This window comes from Paroedura picta, chromosome 1, assembly GCF_049243985.1.
Source record: "Paroedura picta isolate Pp20150507F chromosome 1, Ppicta_v3.0, whole genome shotgun sequence".
Taxonomy (NCBI): domain Eukaryota; kingdom Metazoa; phylum Chordata; class Lepidosauria; order Squamata; family Gekkonidae; genus Paroedura; species Paroedura picta.
Genome location: NC_135369.1, coordinates 157,506,421 through 157,529,698, shown reverse-complemented (window position 1 = coordinate 157,529,698; position 23,278 = coordinate 157,506,421). Strand labels below are relative to the sequence as shown.

General features: G+C 43.3%; 1 protein-coding gene and 1 long non-coding RNA gene across 3 annotated transcripts in view; one reads left to right on the top strand and one right to left on the bottom strand.

Moving 5' to 3' along the window:
* Positions 1 to 23,278, bottom strand: part of TPO (thyroid peroxidase) — a 105,763-nt gene that overhangs the window by 56,181 nt on the left and 26,304 nt on the right. The window contains exon 8 of the mRNA XM_077309852.1: positions 10,631 to 11,146. Within this exon, the coding sequence (XP_077165967.1) occupies positions 10,631 to 11,146 (516 nt within the window). The remainder of the gene's footprint in view (positions 1 to 10,630; positions 11,147 to 23,278) is intronic.
* LOC143823487 (uncharacterized) overlaps positions 1 to 23,278 on the top strand; it is a 156,227-nt gene that overhangs the window by 124,138 nt on the left and 8,811 nt on the right. The window lies entirely within an intron of this gene.

The window sequence follows — 23,278 nt, the reverse complement described above, 5'->3', positions numbered from 1 at the left end:
GGATCTTGTGGAACAAATTTCTTGTTCTTCCTTTTTTGTTGTTCTCTTCTATTTCTTCATGGTGGTTATTATAATAGTTCTCTTTCTCTATGTATGAGTTGATTTTGATTCTGTTTCTATCATCTTTTTACCTTTGCTACTTGTCTATCTTTAGCAATTTCATCAACCATCCATTGAGGGTTTTCATTTATTTTTGGCTACAAGAATAGTCTTTGCACATTCTACCTCTGGTCTTAACCCATAGTTCTTTGAGTTCATGTTCACTTGGACTTAGTAATGCAAATCTGTTCTTTACATGATCTTTAAACTCCTCATGAATGTTGCTTCAAATGTATTTTGGCACTATGAATGCTTTGGCATTCTTATTCAGCTTTCTTCTAGTTTTCAGCATTAACATTTTGTGGCCTATGCCACAATAAGCTCCTGGTCTTGTTTTGGCTGAAAAAATAGAGCTTCTCCATCTTCTGCTTCCAATCATGCAATTTATTTGATTTCTATATTGGCCATCCAGTGATGTCTACAAAAGCAATTATCTGTTTGGTTGTCTGAAATGAATAAAACTGTTGTCTTTACAGAATTCTATGAATCACTCTCCTGCTTTATATCATGCTCCTGGCCCAAAGTTTCCATTAGTACTTGATTCTGCCCAAATCCTAAACTTCAAAATAGCTACAGTCTTTAGCTGACTCCTTGAGTAACCAGCAGGCCTCTCAATCTTTCTCTCACCAAACTCCAGCAACCTCCAATACTGTTAATTGGCCAGCAGTTAAAATGTCAAACTCCTCTTCCCCCCTTCTTTTCAACATTTCAATCCACAATTGGGAAGTGACAGGCTAAGGGTTCTGGAAGGCAGACCTGGAAAACATCTTCGCAACCTGAACTGGCAGAAACCTTTCTGCCAGCAAATATTTTTTGTGGGATCCAGGCCCCTGAATCCCTTACAGCAGTGATCCCCAACCTTTTTATCACCGGGGACCACTCAACGCCGGGGACCACTCACCGGTGACCACTCAATACCTTTTACTGAGGCCCAGTGTGGGGGGTAGTTTACTCCTCTACTCTAAACTACTGCCCTAACGCTCTCTGATCGCTATGGTAATGTTTAAACATCCCTTCAAATAAGATACAGACATGCCACAACAATGAAGTGTGTTGTAAAGGGCTGGGGGGGGATGAAGTAAAGAGCCAGCGGGGGGGGGGGGAGAAGGCGTCCTTCAGGGCCCACCTCCAATTAGTCAAAGGACCACATGTGGTCCACAGCCCACAGGTTGGGGATCGCTACCTTACAGTGGAAAGTTCTCAATATTGCAATGTTTTACATATTTGTAACGTGAATGTGCAGTCTGGAGTCACATCTAACATAGGCAAAGCTATGCATGCTAACATTATTTTACTAGAAGAAAATTTGCTTTTTGCTATCATATCATATACCTTTTCTTCCTCATGAAAGCACCCAATTGTTTTTCAAAACTTTTGTTTGAAAGCTTTTCTGTTTTTAACCTCATGGGCTGTCCTTCCCCACAATGTAACCATGACTGGGAAAGACCTTTTGGAGTCTAAATGCTTAGACAGACTCAGCTGTAGTGGCTGATGGTGCTTTAGCTCTAGTATTTTATACTAGAAAGTAGCAGGAACTGCGTATAGAGATGGAATGTGTGTCTCTGAACTGACTTCATCCACTTCAACTCATTTTTAATAAGCCACAGGCTGATCTCATTAATCTGTGGTACTTAGACAGATGATGAGTGGCCCAGAGTCATACAGAGAAAATGCCTTTTGGAAGCTGTTTTGTCTAAAGGGGATGAAGTGTCGGATTCCAAGCCACTAACATCTGAGTGCCCAGAAGCCTTGTGTGCATGTTTTTCAGATTTGTTCTCTGCTAACTAGTGCCAAAAACCATTCCGAACCTTCTGAGGCAATTATTATAAAGCAAACAGCACATTTAAGATAGAGGAACTTGCACAGTGGATAAGCCATAAGGAAGATTTATGTACAGACTGGTTAAAAGATTTTTTATTAAGATTAAATGATGTGTGCATTCTTCTCGTATCCCAGATAGGAATGTCAAATAAAACTCAACACAGTTTCATAGAGGATAAAACTCACCTCTTCTGGCATTGAGCTGTCAATGATGGAAAGATGCTTTGCACTATAGATGTGATTTCCATTGATGGGCATATTCCCCTTCACAAAGGTGAGGCTATTCTAGTTGCCAAAATAGCTGCTTCTGGGAGAATAAAACATATGACACAAGACTGCTTGGGGAGGTGGGGGGGCACAAGAATAGCCACTTGGTTTTACATGCCTTGACCATATGAGATGGGTCACAGGCTGAAGTCTGATTAGACTTAGAATTTATTCAATCCAAATTTTCTTGTAAAACTTGGTGTGCACTGAGGGAGAAAAGGTGATAACTTTGGATCAAGGCTTCGGTGTGGGGGGGTTACTGTGATTTCTTAGTTTTGGGTAAAGGTAAAGGTATCTCCTGTGCAAGCACCGAGTCATGTCTGACCCTTGGGGTGACGCCCTCTAGGGTTTTCGTGGCAGACTCAATACGGGGTGGTTTGCCATTCCCTTCCCCAGACTTTACCGTTTTACCCCCCAGCAAGCTGGGCACTCATTTTACCAACCTTGGAAGGATGAAAGGCTGAGTCAACCTTGAGCCAGCTGCTGGGATTGAACTCCCAGCCACATGGTCAGAACTTCAGACAGCATATTGGCTGCCTTACCACCCTGCGCCACAAGAGGCTCTTAGTTTTGGTTACAACATGCCAATTTAGGATGCAAATTCATGTGGTTCCAGAGTTGGGGGCTCATTATTTTCTACAGGGAATGGATAGGAGGATCTGAGGTCCCCTCTAAAGACAACCCATCAAATTTGGACCAGAGAAGGGTCAGTCTCTAGATCCCTGAAGTAAACGTCAACAGGCACTACTTCCAAACTTCAACAGGCACTACTGGCTGCCAATAACAGAGTATCCCTTCTGTATTATGTGATCGGAATGGTATATATATTCTCAGCTCAGGTCTGCACTCTCTCCTCTGTAGGGTGCTGTTAGTTAGACAGAAAGACAGGAAACGTGTTAAAAACAGCACATTCATTTATTTCAGATTGTGAGCATGTCTCCCCTAGTGGGGTTTGGGTTTCAGGTAGTTACAAGGCTCTGAGCCACCCTACTTAGCAGAGGGACTTAGCTACTGGGTGCCTTAGCTGAAGACCCACATTTTATACCCCTACCCCTCCTTAATGTGAACATCTCAGTGTGCCATGGGGGTGAAAGTGGGTACATCATGAGGTGGAGAAGCACAGTTCCCTGTCCTTGGGTACCAAACCCATCCTGTTAGCGTACTAGAGCCTACCAGTATCACCAGGTGTCTCCTTCTGATCTGTTCCTGAGGCTGTCTACAGAAGCAGAAGAGTTGTTAGCATTGCCCAGATACCAGAAGTTGCTAACACTCTTTGGAGAAAGTGGCTCTGACAGCAGTCATTCAGAGGGAGAGGGGGAAGCATCCTCCCCTTCCACATCCCAACTCCCTTTTGCTGCTCCTGCCTTGAGTACACCCCTCTGTGGCCCCTCCGTGCCCAGCACCAGGAAGCAATTGTGCCTTCCACCTTCTCCATTCCTGAGGGCATCTTTTTAAGCAGGCCATAACGTGAACCTACTAAGTGCAATTTGCACATAACTCGGAGGGCACAGAGGAGCATCCCGGGGAGGTTGACTTAGAGCTTGATGGCTCTAGCTTGTGCAGGGTCTGTTCTGAATCTCCTGAACATTCATTTCCCTAGCAAGCAGTTTTCTGGGGACACCTTCTTTGATGGGCCATAACTCAGACTCTGTAAATCCAATCCCTACTGAACATGGAGGGCAAGTAGGTAAGAGTCAGCCGGAGATCCCTGATGAGTTTGGTGTCTCTAGCTTGCTAGGATAGGTCTTTCTACCGTGTCACAAACTTCACAAACATCACCAGTTTGTTTGGCCTTTAAAAGTTCATGACAGAGCACAGCTACAAATGCCACAAACCAAAACGAACCACATTGTCCTGGTCCACACCCATCCCTAACCTTCAGGCAACTCCTATTGGTCCCAATGGGCACTCCTGTCATTTGTTTCAGTATATTGTGCTATTGGGCCCTGGGGAGACTTTTTGGTGGTGTGCTGGGGGTTTGAGTGGCTTAATTTCAATCGACAGACATCAGAATTGCAATGGCCTGAGTGCTGCCTGGTTACTAAAGAATCCATTTTTCAAATGAACTGGGTCTTGGGGATTAATTCCATGGGCCCCTAAACAAGCTGCCACAACTCTCTATTTAGCCAGCCGTAGGAGAACAAAAGAGCTCTACTGCCAACAAAGGAGGGGGGGGAACTGCAGCATGCTGTGGCTTGTCTCCAATGGTGCTTGGCAGGAAGCACTGTGTGCTTCTCCTTGGCAAGGATCTCAGTGGAAGGGAGAAAAGACATTGCCCTAGAAATCAGTACAATCAAGGGAAAATGCGAGTACCTGCTGCAACTGGCTGGTAATACCAAAACTCACGAGCAACATGGATTTCTTTGGGGAGAGTAGCTTCATTTCTCTGAGAACCCTGGATTCTTATACAGTTTTGAGAAATCATAGTGATTTTCCCAAACAGCAAAATCTGTTGAATATTTTGTTATGGACATCCCTAGCAGCCAGGCAATTATTGTACAAGAATAGAAAAGAATGCATCTTGGATATTTTTGAATAGGTGGTTCTTTGTTTAAAAAAGAAGAAATTTGATCCTGGCAGGAGTAGTTTAAATTGAAATCAACCATCTCCATGAATCTGATATAAAACCCAAGAGTTCTTCAACACATGTATTTGAGGTGTGTTTTCATCTCAAACAAATTTCCCCATGCAAATATGGGTAAAAATGTCCCACAATTTTGTTTTGGTTGTGGTTGTCATTGAAAGCTTTATCTCTCTGAAATACTTACCTGGATCCGTGTTTACTTCATAAATACTTGGGGTAGTGCAATACCCACATGTGGTTAAAAAGCTCCGCAACACCAAAAATATATAGATAAACTGGGGTTTATTTTCTATTCATGTTTTTTTTAAATGTTGTTTAAAGTAAAATGCATTAGTGGTATTTTGGAAATACAGACGACAATGTCCTAGAGCCACTTTTTTTCTGACGTCTATGAAAAAAGTGTAAATTGACTAGCTAATTCGTTCTAACAGCTTTTAAAGCATTTGTATATTGGGTGGGGAGATGTATGACAACACCTTGGGCATTTTTATCAGTTCATTATCTGTAGTCCTATTAATACATGCAAAAGTTTATTCTTCAACATATGTATAAACATAGAGTAATGCTCAGTATGGAATGAGGTACAAATTTGCATTCATTTGCTAGGCTGGTTACTAAAGCACTTGAATCCATGACTGTTCCTAACACAGGCCTTGGAAGTTACCAATACTCCAAGCTCTAGCTCTGATTTCTTGTTGTACTGCTTGCACACGTAGGTAGAGAGGGGAAAACTGACCTAGAGTGAGCTCTACTAGAAGTCTCCACCTACAGCTATTATATAAATAGACGGAGTCTGCAAACCTACCATATAGACTTGTGTATAAGCTGAGTTTTTCAGCACAGTTTTTAACACTGAAAAAGCTCTCCTCGGCTTATACGCGGGCATGTAGGTAATTGCTGAGCTTGTTGCTCCCAACCAATTACTGCATTGCCTTCTGCAAAGGTCTTGAAATCTGAGCTTGTTCTGGCAGCTTGTAGGACATCAATGGTTTGACTGAGGGACTGTGATCTTTTCCCCCCTTCTTTTCTTAATCACTTCTTCCAAACTATTCTTTTGGTTTCTCTTGAGGTGGGTTTTGGAGGAAGGGAAGGCAATTGTAAGCTGCTTTGGGACTCCTTTGGTTAGTGAAAAGCGGGGAACAAAACCCAGCAGCTATTCATCCTCTTGACTTTTCTGTATTTGTTGGGAGGGAGGCTGGATAGGAGAGCCTGTGATGATTGAGCATGGATTAAGTGCTTAGGCCACCCTGTAAATTTACCAGTAGCCTGCTGCATTTCCCACCCTCGGCTTTTATGTTTGCCCAGATTCTGTGGTAAAATTAGGTGCCTCGTCATATGTGTAGGTCGGTTTATATGCGAGTATATACGGCACTTCTAATTAGCATTCCTCTCTGCACCCCATATATCCTACTGTGATGTTCTGTTATCACTCATTTTCAAAATAATTGTCCTTTTTATGATGTCAGCACAACCCTAAGCAGACTTATGTCCTTTAAGGTAATTGAAGTCAGTGGACTCAGAAGGCTGAAATTCTACTTGGGATTGTACTGTAACAGCCTTATGGGTTCACGCCTCATAAGTCTCCAAGTATCTTTTAAAGGAGTGTAGTTATTTGTGTACCGAATGCACTACCCCCACATGGCAAAGCGGAACTAGAAGTGGAAGAGGTTTCAGAAGAAAGAACAAATATGGAAGCGGAATGAAGAAGGGGAAAGAAATAGTAGAATTCCTTGTGAAAGGAAAAGTCCTCTTCCTATGTTGTGCCTTATGCTACGGTACTTTCAAGGCCAGACTTTAGTACAGAAATCCAAACCCATGAAGCTAAGCTGCCTTGCACTGACTCAGATCATTGGTCCATTGAAGCTCCGCTGCCTATTCAGACTAGCAGCAGTTCTTCAAGGCCTCAGGTAGCAGCTATAACCCCCTACCTGATCTTTGTAATAGGAGATTCCGGAGACCAAACCTGTAACCTTCTGCATTCAAACCACATGCTCTGCCACTGAGCCACAGTTCCTCCTCCAGATTTTGAGAGGCATGAACTCCCTAATACCTCTGGCAGGTGGTACAGCAGGATTGGATTCCTCTTGATTGCAGGGAGGCAGGAATTTCCTGTGCACCAAGGGCAGTATCAATCTGGGGCCCTGCCTTAGTACGGGAGAGCCCAATTTCAGCTGTAACCAGCACTGGGGAGCAACAGAGTCCTCTGTTGTTTGCCCTATCATTGCAAGTGCACGCATGCACACACACACCATTACAACCACTGCCCAGGGAGCCTGGCTACATGTATTCCATGTGATAAGGCATTGATTGTAATAAAACATTGTTACAAATTTTTGTGTGAAATCATGATATGCAACAGGTAAAGGAGTCTAGTGTTTCTCATTGCATCAATGGAGCATAGTCACTTCTAGCTGGGGCTGCTTCTTATCCAGTGATTGTAACAGGGCAGTGTTAAGGCAGAGATGCTGGGCTAGTGGCCAAAACAAAATCTCCTTGGTGGGCTGCTCTGACTAGCACCAAGGACAGCTACACATCCTGAATGAAGCGAGGAAGTGGCCCGGATTCACGGATCCAGTGTGTGTGTGATATAGCTGTTTCCCCCCCATGTAGCTTTTGCCATTATAACAGACCAGGGGTCATTCCACATGGAATGAATTTTCTGTTTCTGTCTTGCACCTGGGGTAACTTTAGGTCCATCAATCCTGGTGACAGAGATTCCATACAGAACGTATAATTAACTCATTGCCCACATTTGTGATGAGCATCGGTTCTCTATCTGCTCTCTGGTAATTCTGTTGTCAGCTACATAATATTGCGACTTTCCACTCATTTTTTAAAAACTACTGGGGCATAGATGTACCACTGAACAAAAAATTGTGCTTCACCAGTAGCCTTTTGTAGCACATTCCCTTTCTCTCTCCCCATCTATTTCGGTGGATAGCGTGCACGTTTTCAGTTTCATTACAGTTTTGTTTCATCATCCTTCCCAGCTATCTTAAATGAATTGCCAATAGTGATATTTGGTGGTTTTGTTTGGGCTTGTCTACACCCACTCCTCCTGCCTGGAGGAGTAGCTGTAATGGAAAAGGGGGAAAGAATGCGATCACCCATTTTGCCTCTTGCATGAGTGACGTGCTGCTTAAGGAAGAGAAAGAAAGGGACATTTTAATCTCTTTTCCTGCAGCTTCCTGATCAGTACAGCTATTAGTATACTTGACGATGCAAGAATTAATTTTCCTGGGATCTGAAATAGCTATGGGGGTGGGTGGGGGAGAGCCCGTGATCCTTCTCAGGGGATCCCAGGACCAAATTCAGTAAGTTTTAAATCCTATTTTCCCCAACAGAATATGATTATTTGTTAATGGGCAGAGTGTGGGATATATGTAGTTCTCCCAGGACTAAAATTTAGGAAAGTTCACTCAGCTCGTCACTGAGGCTCAAGGTACATGGGAGGACCATTAGTACTGGAGGGCAAGGCATTCCCTTTCAGCATGAGAAACTGCGGATGCAGGCTTACCAAGAGGTCATTTTGTGGCCATAGGGATAGCCCGTGCTGGGAAGGGAAAGGGAAGACATGTTCCTCAAAGTTTTTGGTGTCGGGGGTGGAGCTCGGATGCTTTCCAGCTGGCCAATGGGAGCTTGTGTCCAGTATGGGCGAGGCTTGGGTGGAGGCAAACCTGAGAAGCTCAGAAACCAGGGTGGTCCATTTCTCCCCTATTTAAAGCCCTTGGCCTTGAGCTCCTCCATGCTGCTCTCCATGATCACCACATTTTCCCTTGTTTTTAGATTGTGTACGTGGAGCGTTTTGTTGTACTCTTTTATGTCACAGCTTTTATGTCACAGATTTTAGGCATTGGGTTGAATTCATTTGGGGTGAGGCTGTGTCTGAGTGTCCTCTGCCCAGGTTGAGGGCCTCCTAAAGAGGTCTTGAGGGTTGAGCTCTTGCAGTGTTGTGCCCAGCTCAGGGGCAGTTGAATGGCTTCACTCCCAAGTGGCAAGGCTACCAGGCAGGGCTTGGACCCCATGTGGGAACACTAGCTTACCACTCCTGTCGCCCCCATCATGTTGGTTGGGGGTGAGTTCCATTGGCTGACAAGTGGGTTGCCTGAGGCCTGATCCATGCCCTATGCTGCTCTAATGCTATGTGCTGTAATCAATACTCACATTTTTGATTTTGTGTTCTGTTTTTCCTTTCACTTGCCAGTGCGCTTACCAAAAGTGTGCCTTAAGGATTGCCATCCCATTAAGAATGGCAAAGACAGAAAAATGAACAGAGATAAGGAAGGAAAGTTTGAGCCAACCATGATTTGTGTATGAACCAGTTGTGAAGTTGTGTCAAAAACCAAAACAGCAACAACCCCACACTCCTTACAGCCTTTACTAGTGTTCCCTAAGCTAATGATAAAAATGGGCAGCTGAATTTAGCTTGTGGTGGTGCCCTCAAAATAGAACATGCTTACATGCATGCAAACACACAAAACACAGGGTGTGCTTATGACAAAGATATCTGTTTGGCTTTGTTTAGTTTAAAGTCTCATCTTGAAGGTGGTAATCCTATGAACACACCTGTTAAACAAAATGGGTTGAGGTAGTTCACATCTATGCTCCACATCTGAAAAGAGTTGCTTTATAAAGGGGAATGGGACCATTATTTTTGAAGTATAGAATGACTGGACTTTATAACTGACTAGCAAAAAAGCCCATTGTAGTTAAAAATACAACAGACACTAGCCTTCCCTCCCCATCCCTGCCCCAGGCAGGCCCAGTAAGGCCTTGAGATGCCACAGCAGGCCTTTTAGGGGTGGGGGGAACACTGGCAGGGAATCCCTTCTCCCCCCTCACTCAGGCCAGGTCCACCAAGGCCTGGAGAGCAGGGCCTTTTCAGGGCAGGGGGGAGCACTGTCGAGGACTTCTCCTCCTTTCTCTCCACCCCAGGTAGCCCTGCTGAGGCCTGGTGAGAATGTGGCCAGGGCTGCTTGGTGCAGGGGCGAGCACTAGCAGGGGCTCCCTCCTTTCTCCCCACTGGATCTGCAGTTCCAGGCCTTCTCTCCTCCCTCCCAGCTCCTGCTGGCTACACAGCTTAGCACAGGCTGGCACTTCTTCCACATGGAATAAGTTAGAGGGGGATGCAGCAAGGGGTGGGACATCCTACTTGATTGGCAGTTACGCAATGAGTCCCAACTCCTCCCACCACCCTCTTCCCATTTTAATTATATGTTCAGATTACAGGCCAATCATAGGGGTCGCTCAAAGCTCAGGAAGAAGAAGAAGAAGAAGAGTTGGTTCTTATATGCCGCTTTTCCCTACCCGAAGGAGGCTCAAAGCGGCTTACAGACGCCTTCCCATTCCTCTCCCCACAACAGACACCCTGTGGGGTGAGTGAGGCTGAGAGAGCCCTGACATCACTGCTCGGTCAGAACAGTTTTTTCAGTGCTGTGGCGAGCCCAAGGTCACCCAGCTGGCTGCATGTGGGGGAGCGCAGAATCGAACCCGGCATGCCAGATTAGAAGTCCGCACTCCTAACCACGACACCAAACTGGCTCTCTTGAGCAGCTTTGCAGGAGAAATTAGGGGCTAAGATGGGACACATAAGGTTGGAAATCTCCATTGCTCAAGCTGAATTCCTCCCACAGAATTCGAGTAGGTAACTAAAGGATGGAATGTGGAGACTAAATATCAAACAGCTTCAGACTCTTGAATCTTATAGCATAAAGTTCAAAGTGGGGGTAAAAAGAGTTTGTCTTCTGAAAAGAAGCAACACTGTTCAGAAGCCTGGCAAAGTCTTCAAAATGTTCGTCTGATTTTTGGTTTCAAAGGTAAAGATTTAATAAGCAAGGATTTTAAAGCCAAATAGCCTACCTGATGTAGAGCCCCGACGATTTTGCGAGCTTCTTGATAGACAGTTTCAGAACTCCACTGGGGGTTTAGCTCCTTCAGAGCTTTTGCCAGGCGATTGTGCTCTCGCAGCCATAGTGTATGCAGGGCTGCCAATGAAATAACTTCACTGGATCGGCTGTCTCCAGCCATAAAGCATTCGATCCTTTCTACTTCTTGTGCTTTGAGGTTTTGTGCGCAAGGGGAGGGGACTTGGTCGACAAAAGGCAGGTACTCACGGCCTTTGTCAAAGTATTGCGTGTTTATTCTCAGGAGGCCTTCTTTGCTTGTCAGATTCCTCAGTTTGCTCTCTGTTGCTGATGTGCTACCATAAACTGTTGATGCATCTAGGAAGGAGGTTAGACTGTTAATCTGTTGCCTTGGATTTAGGTCTGACAGGTGTTCAAGGAGGACTTCATGATGACCAGTGGCACAGGCAGGAGATGAACGGTAAAAAGGCATGCAGTCCATGTTCATGGCAAATAGATCATTTGCAAACACCTGAGGATTAAACACCTTTCATTAGTGAACCTAATATACCTGCAGCGTGAGCATAAATAGGACTGTGTTATTCTTTCTAATCATGTATGCACACCCTCCCACCCACACCTGTGCATTGGTCCTCTTCCAGTACATACTTATGCCATTCCTCTTTTGCAAGTCGTATTGAACATAGCTGAATTCTTAAGATGGCAGCATTTTGTATAGATAAAGGTGTACAAAATATATGCACATGGCACCTTTTATGTACATAAATCATAACTTTCTCCTTGACAAAGTCATAGAAAAATACTATTTTTCCATTTTCATTCCTGATTACCCCAGAAATGTACACATTCCCTGATATGCTGCATTAAGTTTCCTGAATATTAAAATTACCATTTCTATGTTTATAAGAATTCACACACCATTTGTTTGTTACCGGAATACCTATCGTTATGATGAGTGTGATGGTAGAGGTATATGCCACTATGCTGCAGAGACACAGGTGACACCAAACAGAAACAGACTTTCTCATGGTGGATAAGCCTCAAGCGTCTCTACAGACAGCAAAATGTTGTGCCTATGCAATTCAAGCATGCAATAGGGAAACCAAACTAACTTTTTTTACAAGGACTAATTTTATTCTCCCCACCCCCAACTTGTTTTAAAATTTTAATGTTTTATTGTGTCTAATTTCTAAATCCTGGTCTGTGATCGAATGAATGAATGAATGAATGAATGAATGAATGAATGAATGAATGGTTCAGAGACACAAATGGAGAGCATAATGAACTTATGCATTGTTTTCCCATGAGACCCTAAAACCAGTGAGTGCTCCACAATGCAGTACTTTACGCTCAGCAGGGGAGAATCTCCTGATCGTTCCTGGCCCTAGAGAAGCTCGCCTGGCCTCGACCAGGGCGAGGGCCTTTTCGGTCCGGGCCCCTACCTGGTGGAACGAGCTCCCGGGTGAGCTGCAGGCCCTGCAGGATTTACCAGCTTTCCGCAGGGCCTGCAAGACGGAGCTCTTCCGCCAGGTTTTTGGTTGAAGCCGGGGTCAGCAAATGAGTGCCAACATTCCCCCCCCCCCCAGACCTAGCATCTCCTCCCCACCCTCCCTGCCGCTCTGATAGCAGGGCTGGGAATAATAAGTTCTGCCATGTTGGGATTGTTTTAAAGTCTTTTAATGGGTATTTTAATGGGGATAGGACTGCTGTGACCCGCCACAAGCCTACGGGGAGTGGCGGGATATAAATCCAATTAATAATAATAATAATAATAATAATAATAATAATAATAATAATAATAATAATAATAATAATAATACTCTGATCCATTACTCTTATTAGTCTAAAGCTATCTGTCTATCCATTGCCCTGCCTGCTTATCTGCCTCCCTGGCTGTAAGATTTGCTTTGCTCTAATAATAGCTCTAAGGTGGCTTGTAATAATATACTTAAAATAACCTCAGGAAAAAATGAATTAATAATTAATGATCTAGCAATAATCTCAAGAATACAATTGCCAGCTCTCTCAAAAGAAACCCCAGAAATATTGTCCTATAATTATGATTAATAGCCATGGGATCAGATAAAAGAGTGAGCTAAGGGACATTATTGGGTAGGGAAAACGTGACTTTGTGTCCTTCATGCTCAGAGCATCATGTGAGACGAGGCTATCCCTCTCCCAATAGTTCCCATTTCTTTCATCTGTTAGATTTGAATGGAAACAGACTGGAGCCCAATCTTGTCTTCATAGTCCCTCCACTTCATCTGCACCTTTCTACTCTGGGTTTTGTTCATTGTATCTCCTTCCAATATACTTCAGAGGTGTAGAAGCTATTGCACGATTTTTCTTTCCTACACCATTCTTGTGGTTTCAGCAGTCAGAACTTATATGATAAAGCTAACCATGTGGCTACTTCTCATACTGCTGTCAGCCCTTTTAGTTACAGCAGTGTTGGTATAGAAAATAGATAACTGCAGACACCTGCAGCTGAAGCATCAGGTAGACTGGAGCAATATGGAAAGGAAGTACATTGCAGCATCTCACATGGGAGTAAAATAATGGACTATTTTACACACAGAGAAACACACAAATAGACACACAGATGGAAATAGCATAAGTTCCCTAAAATTGTTTTGTTGGCACATCAGTCCGTGGCCTAGGAAACTTTTGTATGACAGCATGGAATCAGGCACAGAATCCATGAAATCCCCAGGGATGTAGTGCCGCTGAAAGATCTGAAGACTATTTCTTGAAATTTTGGCAGCTCCCAATTGGGTGCCAATTAATACACTATTCTGTAGACAAGTCGGTTCCTACAAACACATATTTTGCTTGTGAGAATGAAGGAGATTTGGTATGAAATGGGTACGGTATTCTGAGGGGAAAATACTGTTTTTCTCCCTTAGATATAAAAAATGCAAATGATTTCCCTAAAAATATTGAAATACTTTGAGAGCATAAATACTGCAAGAATACCTAAGCTCATTTATGGATATATGAATGATTTGTTGAAAGCTTAGCCTCTATCAAAAGGTTTTTGAACCAGGCTTGGAAACGATGGAACCATAATATTTGAATTTGAACACATTGTCTCACTTACAACCAGGATGACATGTTTGAGGTGGGCAATTAAAGCAGAGAAAGAGATTCAAAGTGCATACCTGAAACCTGAAAACAGCTCTGTCATAAGAATGGTTAGTGTTCCCTGCATGGCCGGTTAACAAATTACCTCTGGACTATGTTGGGTTCTTTAATGTCCACAGGATATCAAGTACTGTGAATGCTCTAGTACTGTCAGTACAGTTCTGAATGGGTCAAGGAAGCTGAAAGGCTTACGTTAGGACCCCTAGGACTATCAGAATAACTGTTAATCAACTTATACCACAATCAAGCTAAGCCCATACTTAAACGAAGGTCTAAGAACATTAACCAGCAAAGGGATCCAGACAGAACCCCATATGTCCTACTCTCAGAAAAGATTAGATACTGGCTATCTGTCTACTTTAGAGATCAATAAACAGAGAAGAGCCTTTGCCCAGAGCCAGCTTGGTGTAGTGGTTAGGAGTGCAGATTTCTGATCTGGTGAGCCGTGTTTGATTTCTCGCTCCTCCCTCACATGCAACCAGCTAGTTGACCTTGGGCTCCCCACAGCACTGATAAAACTGTCCTGAATAAGCACTGATATCCGGGCTCTCTCAGCCTCACCTCCCTCACAGGGTGTCTGTTGTGGGGAGAGGAAAGGGAAGGCGACTGTAAGCCGCTTTGAGACTCCTTCTGGTAGAGAAAAGTGGCATAAAAGAACCAATTCTTCTTCTTCTTCTTGATGTTCAGCCCTGCCCTCAGTGTACCCAGCTATGCTTCCCAACCAAATTCTGCATGATTGTGCCACTTCTGGGGTTTCTCAAAGCCTGAAGAACGTTTCAGGGGTTTCTCAATGGTAAAAAACGTTGAGAAAGGCTGTAATAAATAGATATACTGTACTAGTCAATGGAGAGATCTATATATCTTGCAGCATACATACATCATAATATAGTTGCTGGTCAGATCCTGTACTTATTTAGAGTATGTTTTTAAATAAGAAAGGTTTATAAATGCATGTTGATGCAAATATAAAAAAGCACTGGAGAAACATTCTGAAATGCAAGAAATGTCAGATATGCAGGGAAAGCCTTGAGATTTAAATAAGTTGATGAGGGCTGAATAGATACTTATAATGAAGCTTCAAAATCTGTTCCTTAATGGCATTTTTATCCGCACTACTCAATAGACCACCTTTTTAAAAAACAGCACAGAAAACCCATTACTGTGGGGAATGCTATAAAGTAGGCTATTATGTTAAATACTTGCTTATCTCCTAAGCTGATTAAAACTTGTTTGATTAATAAATGCTCCCACTTCTGTGCTCATTAGTTCAGTGGAAACAGTTCCAAAGAGTGATCCTTTATTTTGACAATGAATATTTCATTGGTTAATCGTGCACTTTATTACCTCTGTTGTGTAATCAAGAGTTTTCTTTGCTTGAGGTTCCCTGTTGCAGTGTTTGTCTCCTTTATTCATTTGGTTATCTGGCTGGGTATTATATTTCTTTTCAATTGAAAAGGAGGACATAATTAGACCTCTAATTCCCCTTGCCCCCAAATGAATAAACCCTACATGTCTTGCCATTATTAAAAGAGCTATAAGGAATCAGGTTTTCAAAGCAATATATATAGATATAGATATAGATTTTTTTGTATGTGTGGATTGTTTGTTCTCTCACTTTTTAGCTTGGTAGTTTCTCTCAGATTTATACCGGCCTGAGCACTGTTTACAGTGGTTCAACAAGATTATTTGCCCCTGTTATTATTGTTGTATTTTGAGCATTATAATATTTTTTTTACATTTGATGTTTGGAAGAAACCTCCTAAATGCAAAATGTTTGGAGTATAAATGTTTTAAATTGTTACTTAATCATCTCTTACGTTTCCAGTCAGTCTCTTCCTTCCCCCCTTCCATTTTCCCCCCCCTACACCTTTGCCTCATATCTTCAACACAGGAAACTGTAAATTTGCTGAGGTAGGGACCTTATTTTCCTGGTTGTTAGCCGGTAAGGTGCCATAAAAGGCATAATAAATCCTAATTCCTGACATAACGTTCTCTAAAATCAAAATCTATATGGTATCCTCATCTATATTTGAACATCTTTCTCTTTTTGACACCTGCTTGAAGAGACCAAGCCTGGAATAATTCAGTCAGTCTTCATGTGCTTAATAGGGTGGTAAGCAGAAAAGCCACCACGACACATCCAGTGACATGGGACTTTGAGAGGTGCATATTCTGTGGCAATAATGAACCTTAAGGGACTGTTGGAGTGGCATAATGAAGTTCCTTCGCTTATTTATTTATATTTTATGAGATGAAGAGCTCAGCCAACAGCTGAATGTGCAAATGAGGATTTCCTTCTGCTGTCTTTTAAGTGACATTTGAGATGCGGTGGTAGTGATCTTTCTTCTTTCTCTCCTGGCGATGCCTACCATCCACCCCCCTAGAAATAATGAAGAATCTTCACATGAGGTCATTCCTTTGGATGCTACATGCCGGAGGAAATGTTCAGCTTGTTTGTGGCAGCTTTTCTGGAACTGAGTGGCTGAACACAGAATAGTATTTATATTACAAATCTGAAAACCATGATGGAAATGGTTTGTAAATAATCTTCGACCAGGCAGGGGAAGAAGAGGTGCTAACTGGTTAAACAGAATCAAAGGACCAATAATGAATAGAGCTCAGGGGCTAATTATTCCCTTATCTGCCTCTCCCAGCATAATGTAGGAACAGTACCCCCTTTCTGCCTCATTGCACCCCAGGCGGAGCAGTTTGTCAAGGTGCTCATGAACTCATTGGACATGAGCATTGCCAGTTCAGTTTCCTTTAGCCCTGGGATGAAAATAAGTGGAGGACTGAGGGGGAAAGTGGCAAAAAATGGTACTTGACATCTTCTGTTCCCATCTCCCCAAGAAAGACAATAGCGGTGTGTGGAATATAATGTAATTTCACTCCTGCAAAGCTCCTTGAGTGGCCTTGGGCAAGTCATGTTAGGCTCAGCTTCCCCTGTCTCCCAGGAGTTTTGGAAGGCTAATTGCTGCCCTGAGCTGTGGGAGGAAAGTGGAGATACAACTGTAAATGAATGTGCAACTAGAAGCATGGTCTCTTCAACCTCTAGATCAGGCCTGCAGTTCTGGTATTACAATTAATCTCCAGGCTACATAGATAGACATGGTTTTCTTCCTGCAGCGAAATAAATGTTAACCCTTTGTGCCCCCTTTTTCATGGAACAAATCTCTAGAGATTTTAAAACAGACAAAAAGGGTAAAGCATGAGAGGGAGTTGTAGAAGATGGTAAGCACTCTGTGTTAGTGAAGAAAGGGGTATCACACTCGTGTTTTAAATGCTTTTTAATGTCTTGATGTTTTCATTTCGGAATGTTTTGGTGTTCACTGCCTTAGGGACTCCATTTGGGTGGAAAGGGTTTCAGCGGCCTTTTGGTTGGGGCCAATGATCTGGTAACATCTATCTCCCCCCCCCCAAAAAAAAAAAACCCTTTTAGTAATATCCGGCTTGGGATATACTTTTCGGCAGGGATGAACCTTCTGGCTGACAATGACACATTGCTGCTTTTATTGCTGCTTCTAACGTATTCCTTGGTTTTAACTGTTACTGTATTGTTAATATATAATGTTTTTATTGTTTGAATATGGATTATTATGTATGTACACCGCCCTGAGCTGGTCTCGAAAGGGCGGTCTGGAAACTTAATAAATAAACATAAGCAACAAACCTAGTTGCCTTGGAGAACATAACACAAGCTCACACCCTGCCACGCATTTTTGTTACTCTTTAAGGTGCTCCTGGATTCTAGTTCTTTTCTGCTGCTACAAACAGGCTAACGCGGCTACACATCTTGATCTATCTCTGCGACAGACTGCAATCTCCTTGGAGGAAACGTCAGCTTCAGAGGACGGGTTCTTTGGCACCGTATCCCTGCTATGATTTCTCGCCTTCCTAAAATCCACCCACCCCAAGCACTGCCAGGCGTTTCCCCAATGGGAATTTGAAACCCTCCTCCTCAGTCATGTTTTGAACAAACAGCTAACTTATCTTTTAGTTATATGAGGCAAATTTTAAAGGTGGCTTTAAAGGGTAAACATTCATAGGTCTCCCTACAAAGGAAATAACTGGGGGGCATGTTCCTGAGAGAGGTTACTGATGCCTGGTTTTATGCATTATGAAAATAATCAGGAATATGAGAAAAAAATACCAAATTGTTTCCATAGCCAGTTTGTTTACTGGCCCTGTGGAAATACATTGGCCAGCACACCTTTCTGTTCTGTTGTATTTCCTCCTATAATTGGCAGCTCTGGTGGCCATGGCAGCAGGAGATCTCTTTCTTCTTTTCCTCTGTGGTGCCCTGAACACAGTTAGTTACGGCGGCAGCAGCTGTAAAATCAAAGGAAATTCCCCAGGGTGCCTTACGTACTTATTGTGCATGTCAAGGGCCCTGGAAACTACGTGTCCCTGAGCCTCAGGAAAAAGGGAAAAGAGACCTCCCTGTAGCAGAAAGGTGAATTAATGAGTGAATGGAGTGAATGGGATGGAGCCAATTTTTTTTCCACCTTAAGTACAGACTGAACTCTCTAGCCATGATGTAGGTATAATGCAAGCTGCTGCCCAAATTCATAGTCTGAACCTTAAAACGACAAACTTGGCAACATCAGGGGTTTCTAGGGATGCTAGTCTCCAGATAGGGCCTGGGCATCTCCTGGAATTACAGCTCATCTACAGCTCATGGATGCTTTGAAGGGTGGCTTTGTACTGCACTGAGGTCCCTGTCCTCTCCAGGCTCCATCTCTCCAGGAATTTCCCTACCAGGATCTGGCAACCCTACCCCCTAGCTCCCACTGGTGGCCAGGTGTGGGGCCTTGGCAGTCCTAGTGGTGTCCCCTGTGAATATCTCAGGATGAATGTGGGTCACGGAGACCACATTTTCTAGTGCTGAGCATAGTTAATATAAGAACAGGCATGCCAGATCAATCCAAGAGTCCATTTAGTACAGTGAACTGTCTTCCATAGTCGTTTATGGGTCACCTTCCTTTGTTGTACGCCTTCAGCATCTGTTGTTCAGTGGTTATTGTAAAGGACTTCTGTTCTACCCAGCCTGCATCTTCCACAGCCCTGCTCTTTTTGCCTCTGCCCATATGTGAGGCAGGTGGTGGCTAGAGAGGAGGCATTTTCAGGGTTAGCATCTTGTCTTTGTAATGCACTTCTGCTTGAGACTAGCTTGCCACTTTCCTTACTATCTTTTCAGCACCAGGCCCAAACCTTTCTTTTCCCTTAGACTTTTAGCGGAGGAGGTTCCCCATTTTTGCTCGGTTTTTATGATCTTGTTCTGTTTTGTGGCTGCTAAATATTGTTGATGTTATGGTTTTGTTTTACAATTGCTAATTCTTCTGCTGCTGTTTGTATGCTTTAATGCAGGGGTAGTCAAACTGCAGCCCTCCAGATGTCCATGGACTACAATTCCCAGGAGCCCCTGCCAGCATTTGCTGGCAGGGGCTCCTGGGAATTGTAGTCGATGGACATCTGGAGGGCCACAGTTTGACTACCCCTGCTTTAATGTAACAGTGTTGCCATGCTGAGCCACCTCAAGCTTGTCTTTGGAGAGGCTGCAGCTGCAAACTAACTAAATACCATTGTGAATATGCATTCCAGAATAGCATGTTTGGTTTAGTAAAACGGCTCTACCTGAGAACAGAATTTTACTGCGCATTTCTCCTATGGCTCCATTGAAGATTCTCTGTTTAAAATTAGAGGCAGCATGTTCACAGGACGTTTCATACTTAATTATTAGGAGAATATATTCCCAGCTATTTAATTATATTTATCACCAAGGCTATTTTAAATAAAATATAATTATAATGCTGACTTTAAAAATTAATTACTGCAGGGGCCATCAAATAGCTACCAGCTATTAAAATCAGTCTCTGAATAGTAATTATCAGACTCAAGAGGATTCTTCTACTTTGAGGGGGGGGGGGAATTCCATTGCTCTGAGGTTCCTTATTCTTAACCCTTGTTGAAGTTGAAAGGGACTGATATAAGAGAATGAAGGCTGAAAATACAACATGAGTTGTTTGCATAACCACACTGTTCCCAAGACTCTTTCTTCTCCTTGTCCCCTCCCTGGGGCTTGTCACCAACTGAGATTTATGTGTATCCCCCTGTTCCTGATTCTTTTCTCATATTATACCACATGTGCCCAGGAAATGCAATTCACACCCTTATTCTCCATGGAAAAGATTATCAAGAATCAGAGCACAGACTCCTCCTCATCAGGAAAGAAGACGGCTCAGTACCTGACACCACCACAGAAGTAAGCAATTGGAACAGTTTTCCATGTGCAGGAGAAGTCCCAGGAGGCTTTCAACTCTCTCACCCTGGGATATAGCCCTGACTTCTGACTTAGATTTTTGACCTTGAACTCTGTGGCTCAGAGCCCATGGCAGTACCTTTCCCCCAACTGATCTGCTCAGGTTTAATAGAACATTCCCAACAGAGTGCTCACCACCGAAACCAGGCGTGGCATCTTTATGAAATAATTAAATACTCCTCAACCAGCACAGTTTGCATCTCATCATTGCAGGACTATTTTAGGCCTCAGTTCATTCTCAGTCTTTGATTGCACTGCATCTGGGCTATAGTACTCCAGTTGCTTGCGAGTCCCTTGGACTGCAAGGCGAACAAACTGGTCAGTCCTAGAGGAGATCAGCCCTGCCTGCTCCTTAGAAGGCCAGATCCTGAAGATGAAATTCAAATACTTTGGCCACCTCATGATAAGGAAGGACTCCCTGGAGAAGAGCCTAATGCTGGGAGCGATTGAGGGCAGAAGAAGAAGGGGACGACAGAGAATGAGGTGGCTGGATGGAGTCACTGAAGCAGTTGGTGCAAACTTAAATAGACTCCGGGAAATGATAGAGGATGGGAAGGTCTGGAGGATCATTGTCCATGGGGTCGCGATGGGTCGGACACGACTTCACACCTAACAACAATGTACGACAACAACCCTGTGAAAAGCATCAGGGAGCAGAAAGCAAAGGTCGCAAATTGATACAAACTGATTCATTTTTTTGAATTAAACTCTTGGTTTGTATAAATTTGTGATTTGGTTTGTGATTTGGTCACAAACTACAAATCAAACCACAAAAATGCAGTTGGTGCCTATCCCTATACAAGGCATGGGATACAAATGATTGCTTTGACATATCAACAGTGCAATATCCACCAGTGGCTGGATCACACCTGCTTGCTAAATTCACGTCCTGCTAAATTCTGGTCCTGCTTCAGCAGCAGTTCCCAACATGAATGAGCCTGATCCAGGCTGCCTAGGACTTCTCTTAGTCTTAACTTGTGCTGCATTCTAGAGATGCCATAGAGTCCACCCTTCAAAGCATCCAATTGAGTCAGCCTGCTTCGAAAGCATCCTCTGCACTGCAGGGCCTTTTCTTCTGCAGGGTTCTGGAACTATAACTACTTGGTTTTCAAGTGGGTAGCAGTGTTGGTCTGAAGTAGTGCAACAAAATCTGAGTCCAGTAGCACCTTTAAGACCAACAAAGACTTATTCAAGGTGTGAGCTTTTGAGTGCAAGCACTGTTCCTCAGTCTTCCGCTTTTAGGGAGGGCTTATCCAAAAAAATACCCATCTATGATCATTTATGCATCTGCCAGGATGGGAGCATTGAGACATCAGAACATGTATTACTCCAATGTAGGCTATACGATCAATTCAGGAGATAACTTATACCATCCCCACAGAATAAGTCCAATTCGGAGGCCAAAGACATGTTGTAAGACAAATGCACAGAAATAACTTCTGTTATGGCCAGATCTGCTTGGAGGGCGATCAAAACAAGGAAGAGCTGGGTGGATTCGGAGCAACTTAGGTAGAGATAGTCTCAATTGCTTGAGATAATGCTTGTGAGTTTTAAAATTATAATGTTGATTCTGGAATGTTTCAAATTTTAATTATCAATTATTCTTTTATGTACTTTGTAGTTTGATTACAGTTTGATGTAGTGGTTAGGAGTGCGGACTTGTAATCTGGCATGCCAGGTTCGATTCTGCGCTCCCCCACATGCAACCAGCTGGGTGACCTTGGGCTCGCCACGGCACTGATAAAACTGTTCTGACCGGGCAGTGATATCAGGGCTCTCTCAGCCTCACCCACCCCACAGGGTGTCTGTTGTGGGGAGAGGAATGGGAAGGCGACTGTAAGCCGCTTTGAGCCTCCTTCGGGTAGGGAAAAGCGGCATATAAGAACCAACTCTTCTTCTTCTTCTTCTTCTACTGGTCTAGTACCGTAATAAAGAGCATTTGATTTGGTCAATTCAATTTGATTTGATTTGATATCTTAAATGGAAAACTCATTTACCCAATTCCTTGTAATTGAGGAGGATTTTCAAGTGTAGAACATCAAGGAGGGCCCCAAGTTGGATTGGATTCACCTGCTCTTATGTTTGCTAATGGCACATGGCCCAGATCTTATGCATCCCTGGAATGAAGATTTGGGAGCCAGGTATAATCAATCAGCCCTGTTCACTACATAAGATTAGGGATAAAAAGCAGGGTGTTGGCTCAGCAAGGGGAGCTTCAGTGCTGGCTGGGTCCAAGTTCTGCACACTCCTTGGCCAGGGTCACTGTCTGTGCTGTTGTAATGGGGCTCCTGATAGCTGAAGAGAGATAGACTTGCTTTGTGTATATTAATGCTATATTGCTTCACCTATTTTATATTGCTAATTTTACTTGCCTGCTTCCTGTTGTCAGTAAAAGGTAGCATTTTTCTTATCTATTGGTAAGTTCATTGTCTCCAGATCCAAAAAGAACCCTGCAGGTATTTTGGCAAAACAATACTGCTGCCTGAGATTAGCATACAATTGATACCTCAGAAGGGTACGTGTAATCCTGTTGATCTTATCTAAGGAATAACGGCAGATTAATTATGAATAATGTAAATGTATGACCCCTCAAAGCTACCAAGGAGTGTGCATTTAGTTTGGCTAGAATAATGACCCAAAAAGGCTTTAGGGTGTAGGAAGGAAGAGGTTTTTTTGGAGGGGGAATACAAAAAAAAAACTGGGATGAACAAGTGTGGTATGCTTTAAAAGCAGTGCTTTGGTGGTTGATTAATTTTGATATTTTTTTTTTACCAAAGCAGATGCTGCATAAAGGGCTGGGTCCTAGATAGTGTCCAGTTTAACAGGTATTTCTCAAAGACAGCCTTAGACCAGACCCAGTATTGTGTGCCTCCAAAATTTTGGGATGGCATAAAATTGGGGGCACTGTGGATAGGCAGGTAGTTGTGGGCATTCTGCAGGGAGTTGGACTAGATGGCCCTTGAGGTTCCTTCCAACTCTATTTCTGTTCTTGTGAAAACAGTAAAGCAAGGATATCCACCCAACAAGATGGATTTAATTTGAAGAATTAATTTGGGAGTAAGGTATGTTCCAGGAACCTTCCTTGAGTGGAAGCAGTTTATCAACACTTCATCTGGAGAAGAGGGTCATCAGAAGCCGGTCTGGAAGTGGGCTAACTGGTTCATGTATCTCAGAAGTACA